This window comes from Falco rusticolus, chromosome 4 (assembly GCF_015220075.1).
Source record: "Falco rusticolus isolate bFalRus1 chromosome 4, bFalRus1.pri, whole genome shotgun sequence".
NCBI classification, from domain to species: Eukaryota; Metazoa; Chordata; class Aves; order Falconiformes; family Falconidae; genus Falco; species Falco rusticolus.
In genome coordinates, this window is record NC_051190.1 from 82400189 (window position 1) to 82420663 (window position 20475).

A 20475-nucleotide genomic window follows, 5' to 3' on the forward strand; every position below is an offset into this window, starting at 1 on the left:
ACTTCTGTAATCATTGGCTGTGTCATCCTTAGTACTTTTTCCATTGTCAGCAGCATCTCCATTTTACCCTTGATGTAAATCCATTCTATAACAGCATCAGAGCACTTGCAATTTAAATGTATAACTAATTAATAATGATAGCAGAGCTTTATGATTTTTCCAGATCCTTGCAAATAAATTTTCCACTGCTGAAATGCCAGAGTACATCATGAACGTTCATCATCAGGAGCGTTTTACTAAGCTAAAATAGCAGCAGACACAAGCTCTTGTTGAACCTGAACTGGCCTGTTTTTATTGTCTTTTATAAAGAATTATTTTTGCCATGTTCATTACCATGGAAACCAAAAAGTGCCGAATCCAACAGTGGATTTGCAACAAGCACTCAGCCTATAGCAATACACCAAGCTAAGTGAGAAATAACAGGAAGAGGAAACATGTGAATAAGGAAACTGAGTATCACAGTGAAGAGAATAAAGATACAGCAATTTACTGTGTAACAGACTTAAGCAAGCCTGGTTTTCTACAGATCTGTATCTATATCCCAATGCCTGTCACTGCAGTAACTGCAGTAACTCCAAACATGCCATGATTTCCCTACACTCTATCATCAGATCCCCTGAATACTTCCAGACTGCACAGTGAAATATTTTTGTACTTGAGGTGATCCTAAGTCCACTGAATACCTCTTAAAGAATTTATACATAGATTGGTTCCGAGATCCCATGTGCTGAAAGGTGTATGACCAAGAAAAACCGAGGACATCAGCTGAATTTGCATTTCAGCCATGGAGCTGAAAGCCTAAGCGCCTGAAGGCTCTGAGGCTCCAGCCTCCTCTCAATGAAGGCATTCATTTGAGTTTCCCTGCTCCTCACACTCACTGATTTTTTGAAAACTATATAGGGACCTAACATCACTGAACTCTACACCTGTGTCAATTTTGATTGAAAACATGATCTTAAGGGTCTTTTCCAACATAAATCATTCTAAGATTCTATAAAATTGAACAAAACGTACAATTGAAGGTTTAAAATATTATTGAGACAAGAATTAAGAACAAGCAATGCTTTCAAGTATCTTCTTAATAGTAAAAGTTAAAAATGAAAGAGTAATTTTGGTTCTTCCCTTTCTGGAATAAATGTTCTGGGTCAATGAATGCATTTCACACTGCCATCACCAGCAATCATGTTCTATACTCCTGCTGTAGACATACGAGCTCCCAAATCAAGTCAGCTGCACATTTTCTTCCTATTAGTCTTCTTAGAAAGTAGTTTATAATCTCTCTTTATGTTGAGGCTGACAATTACTCTTCACTGTACACAACTCACTGCTAGGCAGTAGGAGTCCCATAGAATCAAGAATGCGGAGCACAAACATGCAGTGTGGGTGGCAAGAAATGTGCTTTCCCTATCACTGTTTTAGCTGCTAGCTAAGGTTAGGGATAACTTTGCTTTTTTTTGTTTGTTTCTTTAAAAACAAATTTGCTTGAAAAATTCACTGTCACAACATGTAAAAGCAGAAACTCAGTGGGATTCAGAAATGCATATGGATGCAGAGAACTAATATAAAAGTTTGCACTTCTGAGCATAAATTAAAATCATTGTGTGAGATCTAAGAAAAAAAATTATGTGGATATTTCTGTCCATCTGGGACAAATTCCTTTAACTGCTAAGCAACAAATCACAGGTGAAAAGATAGGATCTAGGACTAATGACCTGGATTGAAAACCCCTTGTTTTCAGTGCCCTATTCTATCAAAATTGCTAAGAAGTCATTTACTTTGATTTAGATTCATCAATGAATCACTACAACAATAACATTGAAATAAGGTAAACCGACAATTAGAAAATATATCCATTTTATTGACTGTCATTTTCCAGCTCTGACCTCAAAATGAAACAGAAGCTGAAGTATAATCACAAAACTAGGTCCCAGCCCCAGCATCCTTAAGTGTGACTCTGGATAAAAGAAACAAAAAGAGCAAGTTTGAAAATTCTTTTGAGAAAGCATAAACTACCTTTTCTGCTCTTAAATCCATGCCTCAAGATACTTGCAGATACTCTAGAAGATTATTATGATAGTTTGTATCATTGCCTCAAGTCGCACCAGGGAAGGTTTAAATTGGATATTAAGAAAAATTTCTTCACCAAAAGGGTGGTCAAGCATTGGAACAGGCTGTCCAGAGAAGTGGTAGAGTCACCATCCCTGGAGGTATTTAAAAGATGTGTAGATGTGATGCTTAGGGACATGGTTTAGTGGTGGACTTGGCAGCATTAGGCTAATGGTTGGAACCGATCATCTTAAAGGTCTTTTCCAACCTAAATGATTTATGATTAAAGCCTACTTTTTAAGTCTTAATCTTATCCTGGCTGCTACTGCTTCTGTCTCTGCAAAAGCAGAGGTCCAAACAAACCAACCATCCCAGAAAAGAAGTACGTGTGCTCAACTTCACACCAAAATCATAAAATCACTAATGCTATCATTTTGATAAAAACTAGTATTTTTTGAAAACTAGATAGAGAGCCCTGACCCTTACATACCCATCTATAATTCAATCCTTCCAGAGAATGAGGTCTTCTAGGTTCTACTAGACAAATCATGATCAACCTATAGAGAGAGGGTGGAAAGTGCAGCTTTGCTATTAAGGAATAAAAATTTAATCAAGAATAACTGGAGGTGCTTTGCTGAGGAAAGAAGGGCACCAGCAGGCAAAAAAAAAAAAAAAAAAGAAATGCCAAGGGTTGTGTCTACGTTACCAATGTAGTGTGCAGGAGAGGTTCTTTTTTTGTGCAAATCTTTCCTGCATCCCGACTCAGAACCATACAAAATGCCCTTGACTGTGCTGCTGGAAAGCTCAAAGTCATTTCCCTTCTGGTGGAATCAAGGTGAAAAGTCATACGCAAGGGCACTTGCTGAAGCACATCATTTGCAGTGTGGGCACAAGATGCCCTAGCAGCCAGGACTCGGAATGCATTGTGTCCATACGACTGGTAACTGGGATGAGTATCACTGCTGGTGAAGTCCCATTTTACACATACAATCCTGAAACTAACAGATCACCAAACAGTCTTTCTTTGTGCCATACCAGTAGATATATTCCTAATATTACTTCAAAGTCCATACAAACTAGTATAATAAAAATGAGAACACCAACTAGGTGAGAATAAACATTAGTATTGCTATAAAGATTAAATACCTAATACAACTAAGAGCTAGTTATTAATTAGATTGATTTCATAAAACAGGTCCTGAGTAACCATAAGACAATATTAATTTTTCTGGTATCAGAAAAGCACACAGGAGTCATTTTGAGCATGCAGCTGAACATGGAATTTCATAGCTCATATACAATTTCAGCTTTTAAAAAAAGTCCTAATTTAGTTACAATGCCACGAAGAAAATGTTAATATTCTATGTGGCAACAGTAGTAGTCAAAATATGTTGTTAGGACTCATTGTTTACACTTTAGAAAATTATCTTGTAAATTAGAAAAATATTTGGCAAATGGTTATATGGACAAGACAGACAAAAAATACTGTCCCAATGTAGAAGACTATAGAGTATTTAGGTTATTCTAAGAAAATGTAAAAGAGTGATTGTTTACATTCCCCCAGTAAAGAGAGTTCTAAATATACCAAGTTCTAACATTAAGCAAACAAGGGGAAATTTAATCAGCCTTAGAAGCAGAGGTGAGCCAAATTCAGGCCAAGTTAAAATGGATGCTTTATTTTAAAAATATTTTTAACAGGTAAGATTATTCACATTCTCAGAACAATTTACTTGAGAATCACCTCTTGAAATTATGTAAGATCATAAATGGTCCTTTTCCTTGCCTTCTAAGAGACACTAAACTGTCAGTAGCTATGAGATTAAAAGCTCTAGCATCACTACCTTGTTTTCTTCTTAGTTTTCTCAAAACAAGCAGCAGATGACAATTTAGATGGGTGGTCTCCCATATGCTGCATAGTGATTCTCACTCGCTATTCAGCATTTTTTGAGCCTGTGCCAAATGGGTGATTCTTGTGGATACAGAACACTTATAAGGGTAAATCCAGTAACACAACAATACCCTCACAATCCAGTCTAACTTCCAACTAGAATAATTGCAGTGGGTCTCCCTCTAACATACACCCTCCAAATAGTACCTGAATTCAAAATGCCTTTTGACTGCTACAGAGATCCCAGATTTTACCCAGGGTGTGGCAGCTTTGCACCACTGCACCAGTTACAAGAGCCAATATGTGGATTTGCAAGTGCTTTGAGATCCTACAGGATGAGGAGTGCCATAAAATGGAAGTAATTATCCCATTAGCAAAAAGACTTTTTTTTTTTTTTTTTCTTATGCAAGGCATTAGAATTTCTCCAAACATTCCTGTGGCAGAAATTAATTAGGGCAAGGTGGGGATTCATACAAAATCCTGGCTCTACCATTGCGCCAAAAAACTAATCAAGTACAGAGCTATCTAAACTAGCATAGTTTTCTCAACAGACCACCAATCTAGCTTCAGGTTTTGAATAAATGAAGGCATTACTGACAAAATTCACTTAGTATATTTATCTTGAAAAGAATTCTGTAGAATTGGGTAGGTTTTAAGGGACAGGGAAAGGGGAAAAAATTCTTATTCCTCTAAATCGCAGAACAAAGCTGCTAGGGTAAATAGATGCCAGATGAAGTAACCGTAAAATCTCTTTTGAAAACATCTCAGGACTCCCAACATAAAGACTTCACAAATTAGGATATTAATGTAGGCGAGGCTGACAACCATGTATTTAAGCAACAGTCTGTGTGCATCAGCCTGAAGATGAATGGAGAAGGGCAGATCAAAATCCTCTGCAAATCTGCATAATCAAAAAATTAGCTCCATTGGAATTTTGCATCAAAACCAAAAAATTACCAGTTTTCAGCAGGAATGAAATGGAACAGAACTCAGGTTCTACTGAACTTCCAAAGAAATATTTTTTTTTAATGGGATTAAAACCAGAAATAAAATCCAAGCTGAAATGGACCACAACACTGAAGAGATGCTGTTAAAAAAGTAAAAACTTCTCATATAAGGAGAAATGAGATACTTTGTTTTCTTCCAACATTTAGGAGCTACACAGATTTCCTTGTCAAACAATCAGATCTAAAATCCTAATGACCCATGGACAAATCAGCAGAAAGGTTTCTTTTGTTAGGTTATTTCATATGCTTAGATTGCACATTGAAAAACTCACAGATATCCCCCATCTTGACACTAGTATACAGCTAATTAAAATCTGTATTATTATACCATCAAAGGAACTGCAGTAGGAATTTCAACAAACTGAAATATTCCATGCTACTTCACTATTCAGCCAAGTAGGTTGATTTGGACCAATCAAGTAGGCAGTTACACTAAAACTGTAATTACCTATTAAATTTCATAGGCAGGTGGAAGTATGCTGTCTTTAGAACTCCATACATGAAGAGCATTGGCTTGTAGTACTGTCATACAGATCATACAAGTAGTACATTACTATTATTTTAGCTAGTTCTTCTCATTCACAAATCAATTCTTGATTCAGTATTTCAGAATACAGTTGATGAAAAGGAAGAAAACCTATAGACACAGCCCAGAATGCAGAATTAGGAAAAACACAACAATAATGTTACATGGCATATATTCAGAAGACCTGAACATACAACTGCAAAATACAAAAGCAAAGTTGGTGATGAAAGCTGGGGATGGTGGAAAACAAAATAGATGTCCATACACACACAGAGCATACAGAAACCGCAAAATACATTTGAAGAAAAATGAGGTAAATTGAAGGCCAAGAAACAACCCATTACAGCTTATGATAAAATCTATGTATCTTACCTACTTTTTGTCATGTTAAAAACAATGGTGATCTCTTTTTCAGTGTTTCTACACTACAAAAACAAACAGCTTTGATCCACATCACCAAATCACGACTGAACAGTATCAAGCTAAAAACTTTTCTCTCCAAGTGAATGTTTACAGGAGGTAAATATTAAGCTGTTCAGCCTTGCCATAACGTAGATGCCTTGGCATAAACAAAGTTTCTTGTTTGGTGAATGTAAAAAAAAAAAAGAGAAGTTGAGATGTCTTGAATATTCAGATATCTTTAGTCTTAGGAGGGAGGTGAGCAGTGGGTTCTTTCTCAGGATTCCAGCATTAGATTTAAATGACCACATTCTGCCTCCATTACATTTTGACCGTTCAGCCCTTTTTCTGAATCTGACCCTTGCTCCCAAAGTTGCCAAGGTTTTAGTCAACAATTTGTCCGCTGCTGTTCATTTAATCGCCTGTTGCTCCTGGCAATATTAATTTGACAGACACTGATCTCTTTAACAAAGAATGAACCCACAGGAAAATCCCCAAATCGGTCTAGACATTTTGCCTCGAAGGATTTGCCTGACCTATGCCAAAATATTACTAAACTGCTACAGCTGACTCCACTTCCCTGCTACAGAGGATACTAAAATGCTTCACACATGTTTGAAGAAGAATCCCAGTAATGTCGTGCCCTTTCAAAAAGCACTTTAGAAGTTTACAAAATCCACATGGAATACACTCCCTATTATTTACATACAGAAAAGACAATACTTTGAGCAAATACTTCTACAATGGGCCTAACAATAGCCAAAGCCAACTTCCTTTCTTACTCTGGCAAAATCGTCCCTGAACATTCTCAGGGGTTTGTTAGATGAGAACAATTTTGGGATTTCCTTTACTTCTACTGAGGGCCAGGTTGGACAGTTTGCAGAATATCTCTTCTCCCCATTCTCAACCCCATCTGTGAACATCTTGTAATGATTTTTTGGGGGAGTGGAAGAACATCTGCCTCCCAGAATTTAGCATCAAAGTATTTGCATGATTCTCCCTGACACACTATTATTTTGTATCTTGTCATTACTATGCTTATATATAGCAGCTCTCTCCTATGCAGGCAGATGCTGTAACATCCCGTAAGTATATGTTATTGCTTATTATCCCAAAGTGGGTAATGTTGGCTACGAACGGATGTATTAATTCAGTGTAGTCCCAAAAAGTACTAATCTCTACATAGTTTCTACACAGATTAGATTGAATCCCTAAGGTCCATCTGTTTCATGTATCTGTAAGTAGGTTATAGACATGCATCAGAGAAACATCTCTAAACATGTTGAAGACCATCCTCCTTCAATGAATATTCCTGCTTCCTGTTCCTTTTATTTCAACTTCATTGTTCTGATTAGCTAAATATAAAATTCCATAATCTACAAACAGTCTACTATCAACAGATGATTAAACTAACTACATATGCAAGACAACCCCCCCCAAAAATACTGTAGATTTGGTAAATTTTCCCAGGTACAGAACATCTTGAGGCTAAGTGTAAAACAACATTTAAAAGATGACTAGGAAAAAAAAAATCGTATATCACAATTTTTTTTTAAAATTAAGATTGATATAAACTTATCAGTCTATCTTTAAGTAGTGATCACATATTGCCATGCCATCCACACGTGAAGGATTCCTGCAGAACAGCCTTCTAACATGTCCCACCCTTTCTTCAGCTGTGTGTAGCTCTTCCCTCTTACAAGGTACTTGGCTTCACCAGACTGGTCACATTGGTGAACAATTCTATTGTATCCTCATCATTCATGCTGACAACTCTCTAAACGTCATATCATCTTTTCTGGGCTTTTTGCTTATACCTGTGACACAGATACTAGTCAGGACCTTCCACATGCCACTCTTCTGCTTCCATCTTCATCTGTTTCTCTGCCAGATCAGGAAAGGCAAAGCTTTTTAATGGTTCCTGCTACCTTCCTTACTTTGGCAAATTTCAAATACACAATGCTTTGTTGTATTTGGGTATTTCAGCCTTTGTATATCATGGTTGTGTTACTTCATACGCTAACATGACATGATACAACAAGATGCTTTGTGTTAAAGATAAAAGATCTCCGAGATCTCTGTGCATTTCACAATATGTCAGAGAGAGGTATTAGAAAAATCAGTCTCAGCCTACTCTGATTAAAGGACAAAGGTAGTCTACCTGACTTCCTGATACTCTAATTCCATAAAAGATACTGCTCCAGGGGAACACTTGACTTCTAGTAAGGGAAGTCTTCCCCCCACCCCCACCCAGGCTTACAGGATCATACTTCATGTTTGCTCCTATTTAAATTAAAATGCTGAACAGAAACATGAAACTACCTTAAGCAAAAATGAACAAGTCTGGTCTAAGGAATTTATCCTTTATTTGCTATCTTTGGAAAGGGTGGATTTTCAATTAACACTTAAACTTTTCTGATTTCCCTTAGGGCTGACAAGAATAGAAAAGAAATATGCATTTCCAAGTATCAGGAATTTAATTCTTATTCACTTAAAAAAAAATTCCAACTGGCTGGTTTTGTCCCAAGTAGGTTAGAACTGAAGTAAATCATGGCTTCTGCAATTTTACAACTTTTCCACAGGTATTGCTAGTTATTAGAGATTTGTATTTTTCATTTTAAAAGGTTTAACTTGTCCAGTACTAATATTTACTGAAGGTTAGTGGTATGGTTCAATACACTGTGCAGAAAACAAGAACTCACAAATTAGGACACACCAAAACTAATAGCAACACCAATGCAACATTACGTTTATCCCTTTAACACGTTTATATGGCCTTTTACCCAACATCCCAAAGAAAAATCCATGCTAAGGTAAAGCATCCTGCTTGCAAGATACCACACACATTATAAATATATCTCTTTCTCCCCTTGCAGTTGTTTGCATCTGTCACTTGTCCACCTTGTGTGAAGTACTCATCACAGAAATAAAAGCTACAATTTTCATAAATTTTATAAATGTATAACTTCTTTAAATTTTACAAATTTGACAAATTGAAGGGCGTGAAAGCAGTGCTGTACTTCCTAAGAATATGAGGTAAGGAGGCACATATATGATGAGTCATACAGTAACACTCACAAGCGTATATAAGGAGGCCTGTACGATTCATCCTTTTCTCTCCTCGGGACCATCCCAACACCAAATTCCAAAGTCCTACTAGAAAGTGGATGTGTCAAAATACTTCACTGAAACAGAAGTAACCAGTTTTCCCATGCTTCATACAACCAACTGAACACAGAGACTTGCAACAGAAAGCATTAAGCAGCATTACATATAGGGGGTAGGTGCCTGTATCCTCCAAAATCCCATTATGCCTATTCATTTATTATAGCCGAGTGCTCTAACAACATAAAAGGCATTGCTATTCTGACTTTGACTATCAAGATATCATTTTAGCTCCACTGGCTGTTGTGGGCTCTGAAAAGTTGCTTAATTTCAATATTGACTTTAAATGTTTTTAGTCTGGTTTATGTGATGTTCAGTACAGGGGCCAAGAGGTATCCTGAATTAAAAATAAAACGTGTAACAATGTAACAGAAACTTTATAAACATTAAAATCAGCGCCACTATTCTGCAGTGCAAGAAGCAGCTATTTCCTGAACAGTGGTCTTCTGATCCTTCTGCACTGGAGCCATTATCATTTGAGGCAGAATACTGAAAAGCTTTCCCTGAAGTACTGAAAAGCACCCCCACCTACCTGCTGCATCACAAAAAGGCCAACACAAAGAAGTCCCAATTCTTTCTTCACCAAGAAACAACAATGGCTCTCAAACTGCTTGCATTTCCCAAATAGAAAAGAAAAAATATGGAACGTTGAAAGTCGGGGTTTTTTCTTCTCAAGCATACACACAGACATATCAATAAGGCTGCTTCCACCACTAACTGACACTAAAATTGATGCTAGCTGAAAAAGATCGAGATTATTTTTAAGGAAATATATTTATAAATCTATACTATTGTTTGAGTATGGTTAGAAAAAAATATTCAAAATTAACCATCAGAAGACCTAGCAGTATTCAGTACCTCACAATTTTTTCTTGATTGCTCTTCCCATTTCAGATTTATTTACTTCTCCGGGGATTAAAACCAAACAAACCAACCCTACTTTGCAGGCTTGGCTACCTTAAAATAGCAAAGTAGAAAGATGAAATAATTTCCCCATCAGGATCAAGAAACATTACGGAAGTGAGAGAGGACTGTCCCAAAGAACAGAAGATTTCAAGTTAATACACCTATTAAAACCAGATGTGACTAGTGGCTAACAAGAAACCCTTTTGAAAACACTATAATGCATGCACAGAACCTGATTCTTTCACAAAACCTGAGCAAAAATTAGCAGCAGAAACTATTTCATAGCATAGTTCAGACGTAATGGATGGAATATTTAACACTGTTTCTAGGTAACTGACCAAACAGACTCTAAGTAGATGTCATTTATTTTTTTTTTCCTTCCACAAAGTGGTTGCAATAAAGAACCCCAAAGCCAGGAAAATCACATTAAAAAAATAAAAGTACTGGGTTTTAATCCCTGAAAAGCCCTGTTGAAGGTGGCCTAAATATCAGATATGCAAGTGATGAAGAGTGTTTGTTTAATGAGCTCTCAAAGTCATTACAAAGACAACGGAGTGCATGCAATTTTGAGCAACAAAATTCTAGAAGTGTTCAACAGCACTACTATAAAGCTGGAAAGTTAATGGTTATGATGTCAGAAGTCTTGATCATCACAGTTAAATCAGAAAGCAAGATGTATCTGAAGAAAGAAGAGCTGTTTGGAATATATATGTTCTAGGCAACAGAGAAAAGGTAAAAGTGAAAACTAAATTGAGATCCAGCACACAAAAATGAGATGCATCACTATTAAATGCATGCAAACAACCTGACAGTATGTCCTCAAAATCTGTGCTGGATTTTTTGCACCAAATCTAAAGGGAATTCACTGCAGTATACATATATTTTGTGATAATATTGTAAACCAATCTTTGGCATTTGTTGTATCTGCTTCAATTCATTTTATGTACAAGACATATACTTTCCCCCCAATCATTACTATAACTTTTGAATCAAGCAAGAAAAAGTTTTCTAAGGAAATTACTTTTAATTTGATAAAGACCATACAACCTTAATTTTACATATTTTAATAGTGTTAATAGCTTATTCCTTTTGATGCCAAAAAGGCACAGAGTAACTGCTCAGAGACGAATTTTTGTCTTTAAGCAGCAAAGGTATTTATTTTGTGCAACATTGGGGAGCTAGCCGATTCGCACCAGACAAACTAGCTCCAAATTTTTCAGTGAAAAGTTAGGTATTTTATACAGTTTTCCCTGAGAGGTTACACAACATCTTTACATAAATACTCATTTGATTTTGACACCCAATCATTCCATTCATAATAGGTGGGATCTAGGTGGAGTAAATCTTTCAATTTTCTTTGTTCAATGATTTCCTGAATTGATGGTCTCCTTATCTCCTTCAGGTGCCCACCTTATCTTTTCTAATTATTCAGAGCACATACCTTTCTCAACACAAACAGAGCATGACCCAGAGCACTGTACCAAACTCATCCTGACTAATCTTTTTTTTTGTAAGACCTTGTTCTGTTTCACTTTCTAGCTCTAAATACATTCAAAACAGCAATAGAAGGAGAAAGAGCACTAGTCTGGTCTTTCCAGACAAGAGCAGCAAAAAAAGACTATAGACAACAAACCTGTAAGGATCAGACAGCTGACCTCTAATTGAATGTTGCAACTTAGTGGTTGAGATACTCACTGCTCTTACATTCATGAAAAGGCACACATTTGGACATCCAGAAGTAAACTCTTTAAATCTACCTACTCACATCAGATGATGCATTTAAATAGAGAGAGAGTTTGAAAGCAGTATTCCACATTACCCACAATGTAACTGAAAAGCCTATGTTATTTGAAGCAGTAATTCAAATCTGGACATTCAAAAATGGACAGTTTCTTTCTAAGGAATGCATGTTTGACTTTTTTTCCCCACACTGCTGTTGCATAAAGGTCACAACTGTATAAAATACACAGGAGTGGGATCATGATCCCGTGCCAAGTCAGCCAAATTAATTCCATTCCCAGCTTTGTGAATGACCTGCAACATGAGTAAAAAATTATTTTATCTTTTTTTGATCATCTGTACGATGATACTTACATGCTTCACCAGGTTGTTGTGGGAACTAATTATGGGTATGTTAGTATTTAGGAAGCATCATAAGCTGCATCCATTCCTGCAACAAAAATCTGTCTTACAGTAGCTTGACCAAGTTTTTCAGGACAACGATTATCTATCTTTTTTTATTTGTTTGTACAGTTCCCAGAACAATAGGGTCTTAATCCTTGACTTGGACAGTTAGAGACCATTGAAACATAAATAATTAGCAAACAATATGAGTTGAGAGGTTTAGTGAAGTGTTATCCTTCTGAGAGCTCCAAGGCACAGAGCATTTAAATGACCAGAATCTAGCCAATGCAAAGGGAACTGGGGACAAGGAACCATAGCCTTAGTTGCTTGCTAACAACTTTGGTGGTTTGTTCTTGAAAGAGGAGGGATACAAAAAAGACGACTGATGGAGTGCATATGTGAGAAGAGAACACTATTCAGAGGAGCACAGGGACTGCAAATATAGTTGCCTTTTGAGCAAGGCATTTAGGGCAAAAGCTTTTTATGTATTTGCCAGCTCTACTGTATCTGCAAACTAAGAGCAAATGCAGAAGGAAAAAATAGGGGGCTGTTTTTGGTGGTTTTTTCAAGCAACACCACATAAACGTGCAATTTGCCAAGAGATACACCAACAAGGAAGAAACATTTGCAAAACCAACAGCAGCTGTTGTCTCTTGAGATGTGTTCTATACAAATATATGCTGCCTGTATCATTAGTATACCGACTACATTCAAGCTAGAATCTCACTTAGAAGTATCGGCTGTGTATTATCCCTATACACCAAGAACATCCCCCTGCTTCCCATTAGAACTAAAAAGATTGGAGCTAGTCCAATCACTTGAGTAGCTCTTCATCTTGGATAGCCCTTCATCTTCAGCATCTAAGAATAGCTTCAAGTATCATGCATAAAGGGTATGACATGGAATTTGTGCCAAAGTTTCTAAGTAAAACAATTACTGAACAATTAAGCAACTGTTTCTTCCTCATCGCCTGTCCACACATTTGTTCTGCTGGTGGTGACTTCTAAGCTACGTACTCTCTGAAGGTGGAGATCAGTAATTTGGGCTTGTTTACTCTGACTGATGGGAAGTATGACTGTCAGCATTACTGGAGTGAAAAATAATTCCAAGTCACAAATGAAGAAATGCTCTGCTTCCAGTCAGTCTCAAAGATACCTGGAGGACAGGCAATTTCCACAAGGTGATGAATGAAAAGGAAGTAGTATGCTGAGACGAAAGCCTGGAGTGTTTCCAGCAAACTGAATGCAGGGTGGGGCAAACAAAAGCAGTCTTCAAGAAGGATAAAGGCAAAAGAGTCAGGATTCAATATACTACCCACAATTTTTATTTTCTTAAATAAAGATTATGTTAAAGAAACATATTGGGAAAAAATTGGAGAGTGACAACAGAGACTACATAAATATTATTTTCAGCCATTAATCTAAGCACGTGGAATACACATCCAACACAAAGCAAATCAAAGGCTTATCTACCTATATGTATCAAATTAATATTATCCCAATATTTTAAAAGTCTATATCGCATCATATTATTGTATGTCATTATTACACTGTGCATCCAAAACTGATACTCAGTCAACAATAAATACTTAATACATACCTAACTTTAAACACATTAACCCACTCATTTAAGTAACCTATTTAACATGCAATAAAAATTAAAAGCAAATCTGTCTTTCCAATAGCTTAGACTCCTCGCTCCCTCTTGTATTTGGCAGTTTGATAATTGGAAACCTTGAACAGATCAGAATTATAAAGCATTTTCATCAAAAGACTACAGAAAATACTCATACAGTTGTATGTGATATGAAATAGATGCTGAATCTCTACTTTTGAAAGAAGTTTTTTTTAAAATAAAGTAAATGGAAAAAGGTCTTAGAAAGTTTCAAAGTCTTGCCTGTTGGTATGCTTTGTAGATTATATCAAACAAGAAAGCCTGAGGCATTTCACTCGCTCTGTACCTCGCACGTTCCAGTGAGTGGTCTAAACAGCCATCTGCAGTAGAGGCAATAACAGTGGAAACTAGAGGACGAATTGCTCCTGCTGCCTGTGGAACAAAATACACAGAAGCCTAAATGTTATATATATTAATGTATATCAGAGCTGCAGTCAAAAAGGAGCTTTAAAATACATTTTATACATTATTAGATATATAAAAGATAAGTAAGTAGATGTCATACTACTTTGTATGAGACTTAACATTAATATAGCAATGGAAGACTGCATAAGTATACACACTGAGAACCAATTTACAAAACAAACCAACTTAAGCCCTTCATAAACACCTACTGCAAATACATGTACATATCTGAGATGTTTGTTTTCCAGACTTTTTTCTACATGCATATTAAGCAGTTTCTGTGAGGACAGTTCTAGGCCTATTCAGATATCAAACAGCAAGAGACACACCTGAGTTGACAGTCCACAACACCTACTGCTTTCACAGATTTCAGTTCAGCCAAACTGTTCAGAAATAAGCAACAAGAACAGTTTCAGAAAATTGAGCTTGTTCTTCCATGCTGAATCCAACACCTGAAATACTAAGCAACCACACTTATCAGTGAAATCACTGGGAACACAGTATATACATCAGAAAGTATTCAGTATCCAGCAGCACTGTGCCCCCAAACAGGTATTTAGACGCTTGTATTTCAGTTTTGGTTTTGCTTAGATCTGAAACCAATTAAACATATATCTCTGATCTTTTTACCTATATGTAGTATTAAAAACCTATGGCATCTCTGAAACAGAACTGTCCTAGCTGGTTTTAGTCATTTTGATACCTGAAAGTTACCCATGATTCAAACAACACTTATCAAATGCTCACATGAACTTTATAGGAGGATAACTGGGACAAGAGCTGTCCATGTAATAATGAAGAAAAGGATGCACTGACAGAACACGGCTTATCAAGTTCACAGGGCAAAAAGCATGCTCCCTAACACCACCAACCACTGGGAATGGCATCTTTACACTACACTGTTTAGTATCTATTTTTATGAATAATAATAAAAAAAGAGTAAATTATGCTTTTCAAAACATTCAGAATTAACCAACATCTTAAATCAGTATATCTAGAAAAACACTCCCAATGGTGAATTCTAACAGTTTTCACTGCAGCCACGTATGATCTTCTGAGGGCTAGTGAGCTTTGACACAGGAAAAAAAAATAGGTCAACTCACATAAATTAAGAGCACTGTTACTGTTTATTTCATTTATCTTCTGTTGGCAAATTCTGGCCTCATACATATGAGTCCTGTCCACTCTTACAAGATTCTTGACCTCAGGTATGCATACAACAGCAGAATGAGACACTAAAAGTGAGCCCAAAGTTTTTTTCCTCTCAGAAGAGAAAGAACTTCTTGTCTTCCCTCTGCCTTTCATACTACTGAACAATAAAACAAAGAGGAATGCAGTCAGTGTGTTGAGCACTTTATGAGCTCTAAAATACAGCTTCTTAATTCATTCTTTTACAGAATGAGGACAGAGATGTGAACCAGTTTCTCATGCCCAAAGAGTACTGATATGCATGAACTACCAGGCAGGGAGTTGGGAAAGAAGAGATTCAAAAGATTCATATGACAAGAAATACCTGAACCACTTTCTCAAAATCTGAAAAGCACCTTTTCTTTCCAATATGTGGAAAGAGATACCTATATAAAACCCTACATGGCGCAAAATACTATCATCCAAAGGCAAATCATGGTACAGAAAAATCAGTGAGAACCATGAAATCATAAAACTGTCTGTACAGGATCTTGAGAGGTCACCTAGTCCATCTTTCTGTTCTAGGCAAGATCCATTACTTCTGTAACAGAAAAGACAAACTGACAGAACTAAACATCACTATAATTTCAGTAATATATCAATGTATTAAATGAGGAGTAAATTTAACAGATGTACTCTGAGGAAAAGCTGTGCATAAGCAGAAGTAGAGAGACTAAACTATCTGCAACTTCTCCCCTATTTCCTATGATTCTAGGACATAGATTATTACCTCTGTGTGTCCCAGCTGCTGGGCATTTGGACTATGTTATTTGCTCTGCCGTCATATTTTAATTGGTCACACACACAAAAAAAAAATTATAAAATTAGAAGGTCATGGGAAAAGAGATGGAGTAGCATGCTAGCCACAGCTTTTCTGCTATTAGTTAAGTCTATTTGAAATTTTTGATTCTGAACAGTTACCATTCTAGAAAATCAGTTAGCAAAAGAGGATTTCTTAGGCTGATCCAATATTTTATTACAGTTTTTAGCAATCATGTCATGTTACATTTTAAGCACAAAACAGGCCCAGAGAATACAATGTGACTTGCATAACCAAATCTCAGAAGTAAAACACGCACTCTGAGGAACAAAAAACCAAACTGCAATTCTAAATAAAATTGAAATACTCAAAATTATATTCTTAAAAGAGCTCTGAAACACATTGTTTTCTTGACATCTGGTTTATTGCACAATAAAAATTTATGAATGTCTGTATCTTTGTGACAATACTGAACCACATCTCCTGCCTTGTTGAGGCCTAGCTCTTCCAGAAGATTCAAGGAAGATCTAATTTCTAACAAATCCAAACATGTCAATTTTTTAAAATCCCCAATTAACTTTTTGATTAACTGAAAGCTTCATGGCACCTAAAATTTAACAAATCGCATTTTCAAGCAACTACAGTTTTGCTTTACGTTTACCACAGAACTGAGCCCGATGTGGCAGACTGTCTTACCTGCCCTCCCTCCGTTCGAAGGAGGGATCACAAGTTAAGCACAAAAAGCAGCAAGTCCACTCAAACTACACCTGACACTGAAAAAATGAAGTTTGATACAAGGAATAAGAGTTATGGCTGACTTCTGATCATGTGAGGGAGAGAAATTCTGTGTACGCAGTAACTAGCAGTAACTTGATTTTTTAAGAACTCCGCTTTTATTGCGAAAAAGGACAACTCTGTCCATGCCTGCTCTACGCTCTGATAGCGGAACGCAGCGCTCTAGTGCTTACTAAAGCCAGGAAGTTTCCACTACACAGAAAACCTTCACATGGTCAGCTGCTGAGGCCACAGGCTGTGGATTAGAGCGTACTCTCTGAGGTGCAGCACTGAGTTGAAACCTTACAATCCTAAAACAAGATACAGCAACCGGCTGGTTGTTTGGCTCAGTCCTGGCTCTCCTTTCTGCAGGACCTTTCTCTGCCTCAGCACACACACCAGCTCCCTCAGCCACATGATGTGACCCACCACAGGGGTGAGTTTACCACCTCAGTGACACAAGAACTGCATTGGTTCCTGAGGCCACTTTCTGACTGGGGGAAGCTGGGATCAAGCAAAGGAAAATACTGGCCTGTGTATGCCCTGCTTTTCATATGGGACAAGAGAGCTGGGTCCCTAATGCAGGAAACGCTGTATCTGCAGTGCTTCTGGCAGCATCCTTTAGCTGGCATACATCAACACAGCTGCCAAACCCAAGCTGGCTTACACGGACCTCACTGCACGTCCAAAATTGGCTCATGGGTAACTTCATTCATGGTGTCAACCCAATAATATCTGGCATGTAAAAACAGAAGAACTGAGCTGTGAATTTTGTTCTCACATGCAGGCCAAATAGGGGCACAGTTTAAGATTTATGGCTCGTTCTACACTATTTCCTTCTGGTTAGCACAAACATCCTCCCTACTCAGCACAAAGCTTTTTCTCAATTCCACTCCTAGCAGTCTTCCAATGAACTGAAGGGGGAATTTAGGTACTTACGACAGGGCTACAGACTACATTTTTTTTTAGTTCAGAAGCTTAAACATTAGCACACAGTAAGGCAAGTAATACAATGAGGTACTACTGTATCCAAAGGAGCTTTTTCCCCTGATGACTGTGGGGTGTAAATGAAGAACATAATCATTCAGCTAGTCTACATCTACTCAGTTACAACACCAAATATTTTATTCTTTGCAAAGAATTTCCATGTTGGTTTTCTGGTTATAAATCAGTAACAAAGAACTATTTCCATATTAGTAAAGAAAGTATATACTGAGTATCAGGTATTCAAATTTTATTTGTTTTAGTTTGAGAAGCTTCAACTTGCTATTTATGTCAGGAATGTAGAGGTATTTGGCCTGGCTCTCAGGCAAGAGGTTCAGACATGAATTAAAAAAAAAAAAAAAAAAAAAAATTATAACCTAGAACTGTCCACATTTAAAATTGTAAGTACTTGTTGATGTCATTATAGTTTTACAGATCTTTTTTACACTTTGAATTAACCTACCACAAAATACAAATCCTGTGTGTCTAAAGCAAGTGCCTGGGTCTTATATTAACATTTCCATACTCAGAGTATTTATCTTCCAATTTCTAATAATTTTGACTCAGATTTGCTTTCAAAATCATACACAAAGTGCATCATACACCCTTCCTGAATGTGAAGTGGATAGTTAATGGATAGTTAAACTGAATTTCTTTAAAGGTCCACTTTACAGCCTTACAAGCCACTCCACTTGAAACACAGTCAAGAACTGCTTTTGGTGAAACTGGCATGTCCAGGAAATACATACACTTTTCCCCATTTTTGCATATTTTGTTAAATAAATTCATTAAAGTATCAAAATTTCTGTAGGCAAGGTCTATAAATATTTCATAGCATAACAGACATTGAAATAAATACTGCTAACTTAAGCTTCTTTTGCAGACAAAATACTGGAACAAAAAACATCCTTTTATTCTATCATTTCCTTAAAACAGTCCTAAAATGACCTGAGAACGCAGAATTCCATCAACTTCAGCAGAAGTGACAGACTGGTATCTCTTGGAAGTAAGCTTATCAACCCATCTGCTGAAATCCGAACCAGCCTCTAGATGCTTTTAGAAACAACAGGTGTCTTTTATAACCCATTTTAAATAGCAAAAATCAAAAACATTTACAAAAGGTTCTCAGTTTTGTATTCAGTTTTTTGCATAACTGCCTAGAGTATAGCATACGTTCAAGGTGTAAAGACTCAACAGTGACTGGAAAAAAAAAAAAAAAAGAGTACAAGATTACTTACGTAATGCAGGTCAGTATAATAGGGTATCATTAGTATTTTCAATAGATTCAAGGCATGCTAATCTACTAAATAGTAGCACTGTGTCATTCTCGTTTTACCATACTTTGACAAGAAATTGTTTAGATGCATGTAATCAGTGAATGCATAACCAGGGTGTGTTTTAAGATCAGACAACACAGTTCAAGGGGAGTAAAATCCAAGCAGTATTGATGAGACCTTTCATTACAACATGAAGGTCAAATGCTTAGGCCACAGAAGCCTACACACAATATAGCAACCTGGATAACACAATGCAGTAGACCTTTTTACTGAATATTCATAAAACCTGAAAATCCTCATTTTATTTGGGAAAAAAAAAAAAAAGAAAAAAAAAAAAAGAAACCATTAAAATTTCCAGATAGATTAGGGAGGGAAATGAAGCTTTTATCACAAGAAATTATCCAGGTTACAAATACCCCCAACACACAGTGCATTATGCAGCTGAGACCAACATTCCACATCTAGAATACAACCTACCACAAACAAGTTATCAAATATCCAGAAGCAAAAAAAAAAGCATGAAAAACCAACACATCTGCATCATCACTGATCTGACCATTTTTAGTAGCCAGATTTGCAACAGAACAACGAATGCTAAATGGCTGCAAAGCTTAACAAGTTGAATGATACGGACCAGGAAGGGGAAAAAAAATTGCAGTGTCACAAAGTCCTTACAAAAAAATACCACAACTACAATTCCTTTTGTTTTACAACAGTGTGGCAACAAGCTCAGACAACCACAGATCCTGCAGGCTGGCATACTAAAAAAAAGTATGCTATGTCTTTGGTACGCCCTTGTCCCCAGTAGGCCCCAAGTACTGATGCAGACCCACAGAGTTCACTTACACAGCCGATTTGCAACCCTGAACTTCAAGTCAGTGGCAATCACAGCCTAAAACTTTGGAGTCTAGTCCTAAATGAGCAGACTTGCCCATCCTTCTAGCATGACTCCCTTCTAGTTTTTACACCAATACTTTTCTTCTCCATTCATGGCCTTTATCTCCCCTTTTCTATCTTCTCAGCTGTCTAGTAGCATTAAGTAAATGTACATTTTGTATTCCAATCATCCTAACTGCATTAGATTCAATGTTTTCAATTTACTTAGGAATAATTCTGATGTCAAACACATACAAGCATAGCTTATGAGTGCTATCTTTAAAAGAACGCCCCTATTCTCATGTTTTTACATGTTTTCAATATTCACATTTATTAATGTGAATTCTTTAATCAGAGTTGTTTTCAACTCTGACAAGCAAAATAGTACTGAACAAAGACTCCCAAATTATTTTTTCTAAGGCAGGGCGACTAAATTAATTTGACTTTCACATATACACTGGAAATAAAAGTATATT

General features: G+C 36.7%; 1 protein-coding gene across 2 annotated transcripts in view; it reads right to left on the reverse strand.

Annotated features, from left to right (window-relative positions):
- CRPPA (CDP-L-ribitol pyrophosphorylase A) overlaps positions 1 to 20475 on the reverse strand; it is a 125385-nt gene that overhangs the window by 86172 nt on the left and 18738 nt on the right. Inside the window, exon 3 of one of the 2 annotated variants that reach the window (XM_037386261.1) lies at positions 13958 to 14107. The exons of the other annotated variant lie outside the window; for it this stretch is intronic. Within the exon in view, the coding sequence (XP_037242158.1) occupies positions 13958 to 14107 (150 nt within the window). The remainder of the gene's footprint in view (positions 1 to 13957; positions 14108 to 20475) is intronic. 2 annotated transcript variants of the gene reach the window in all.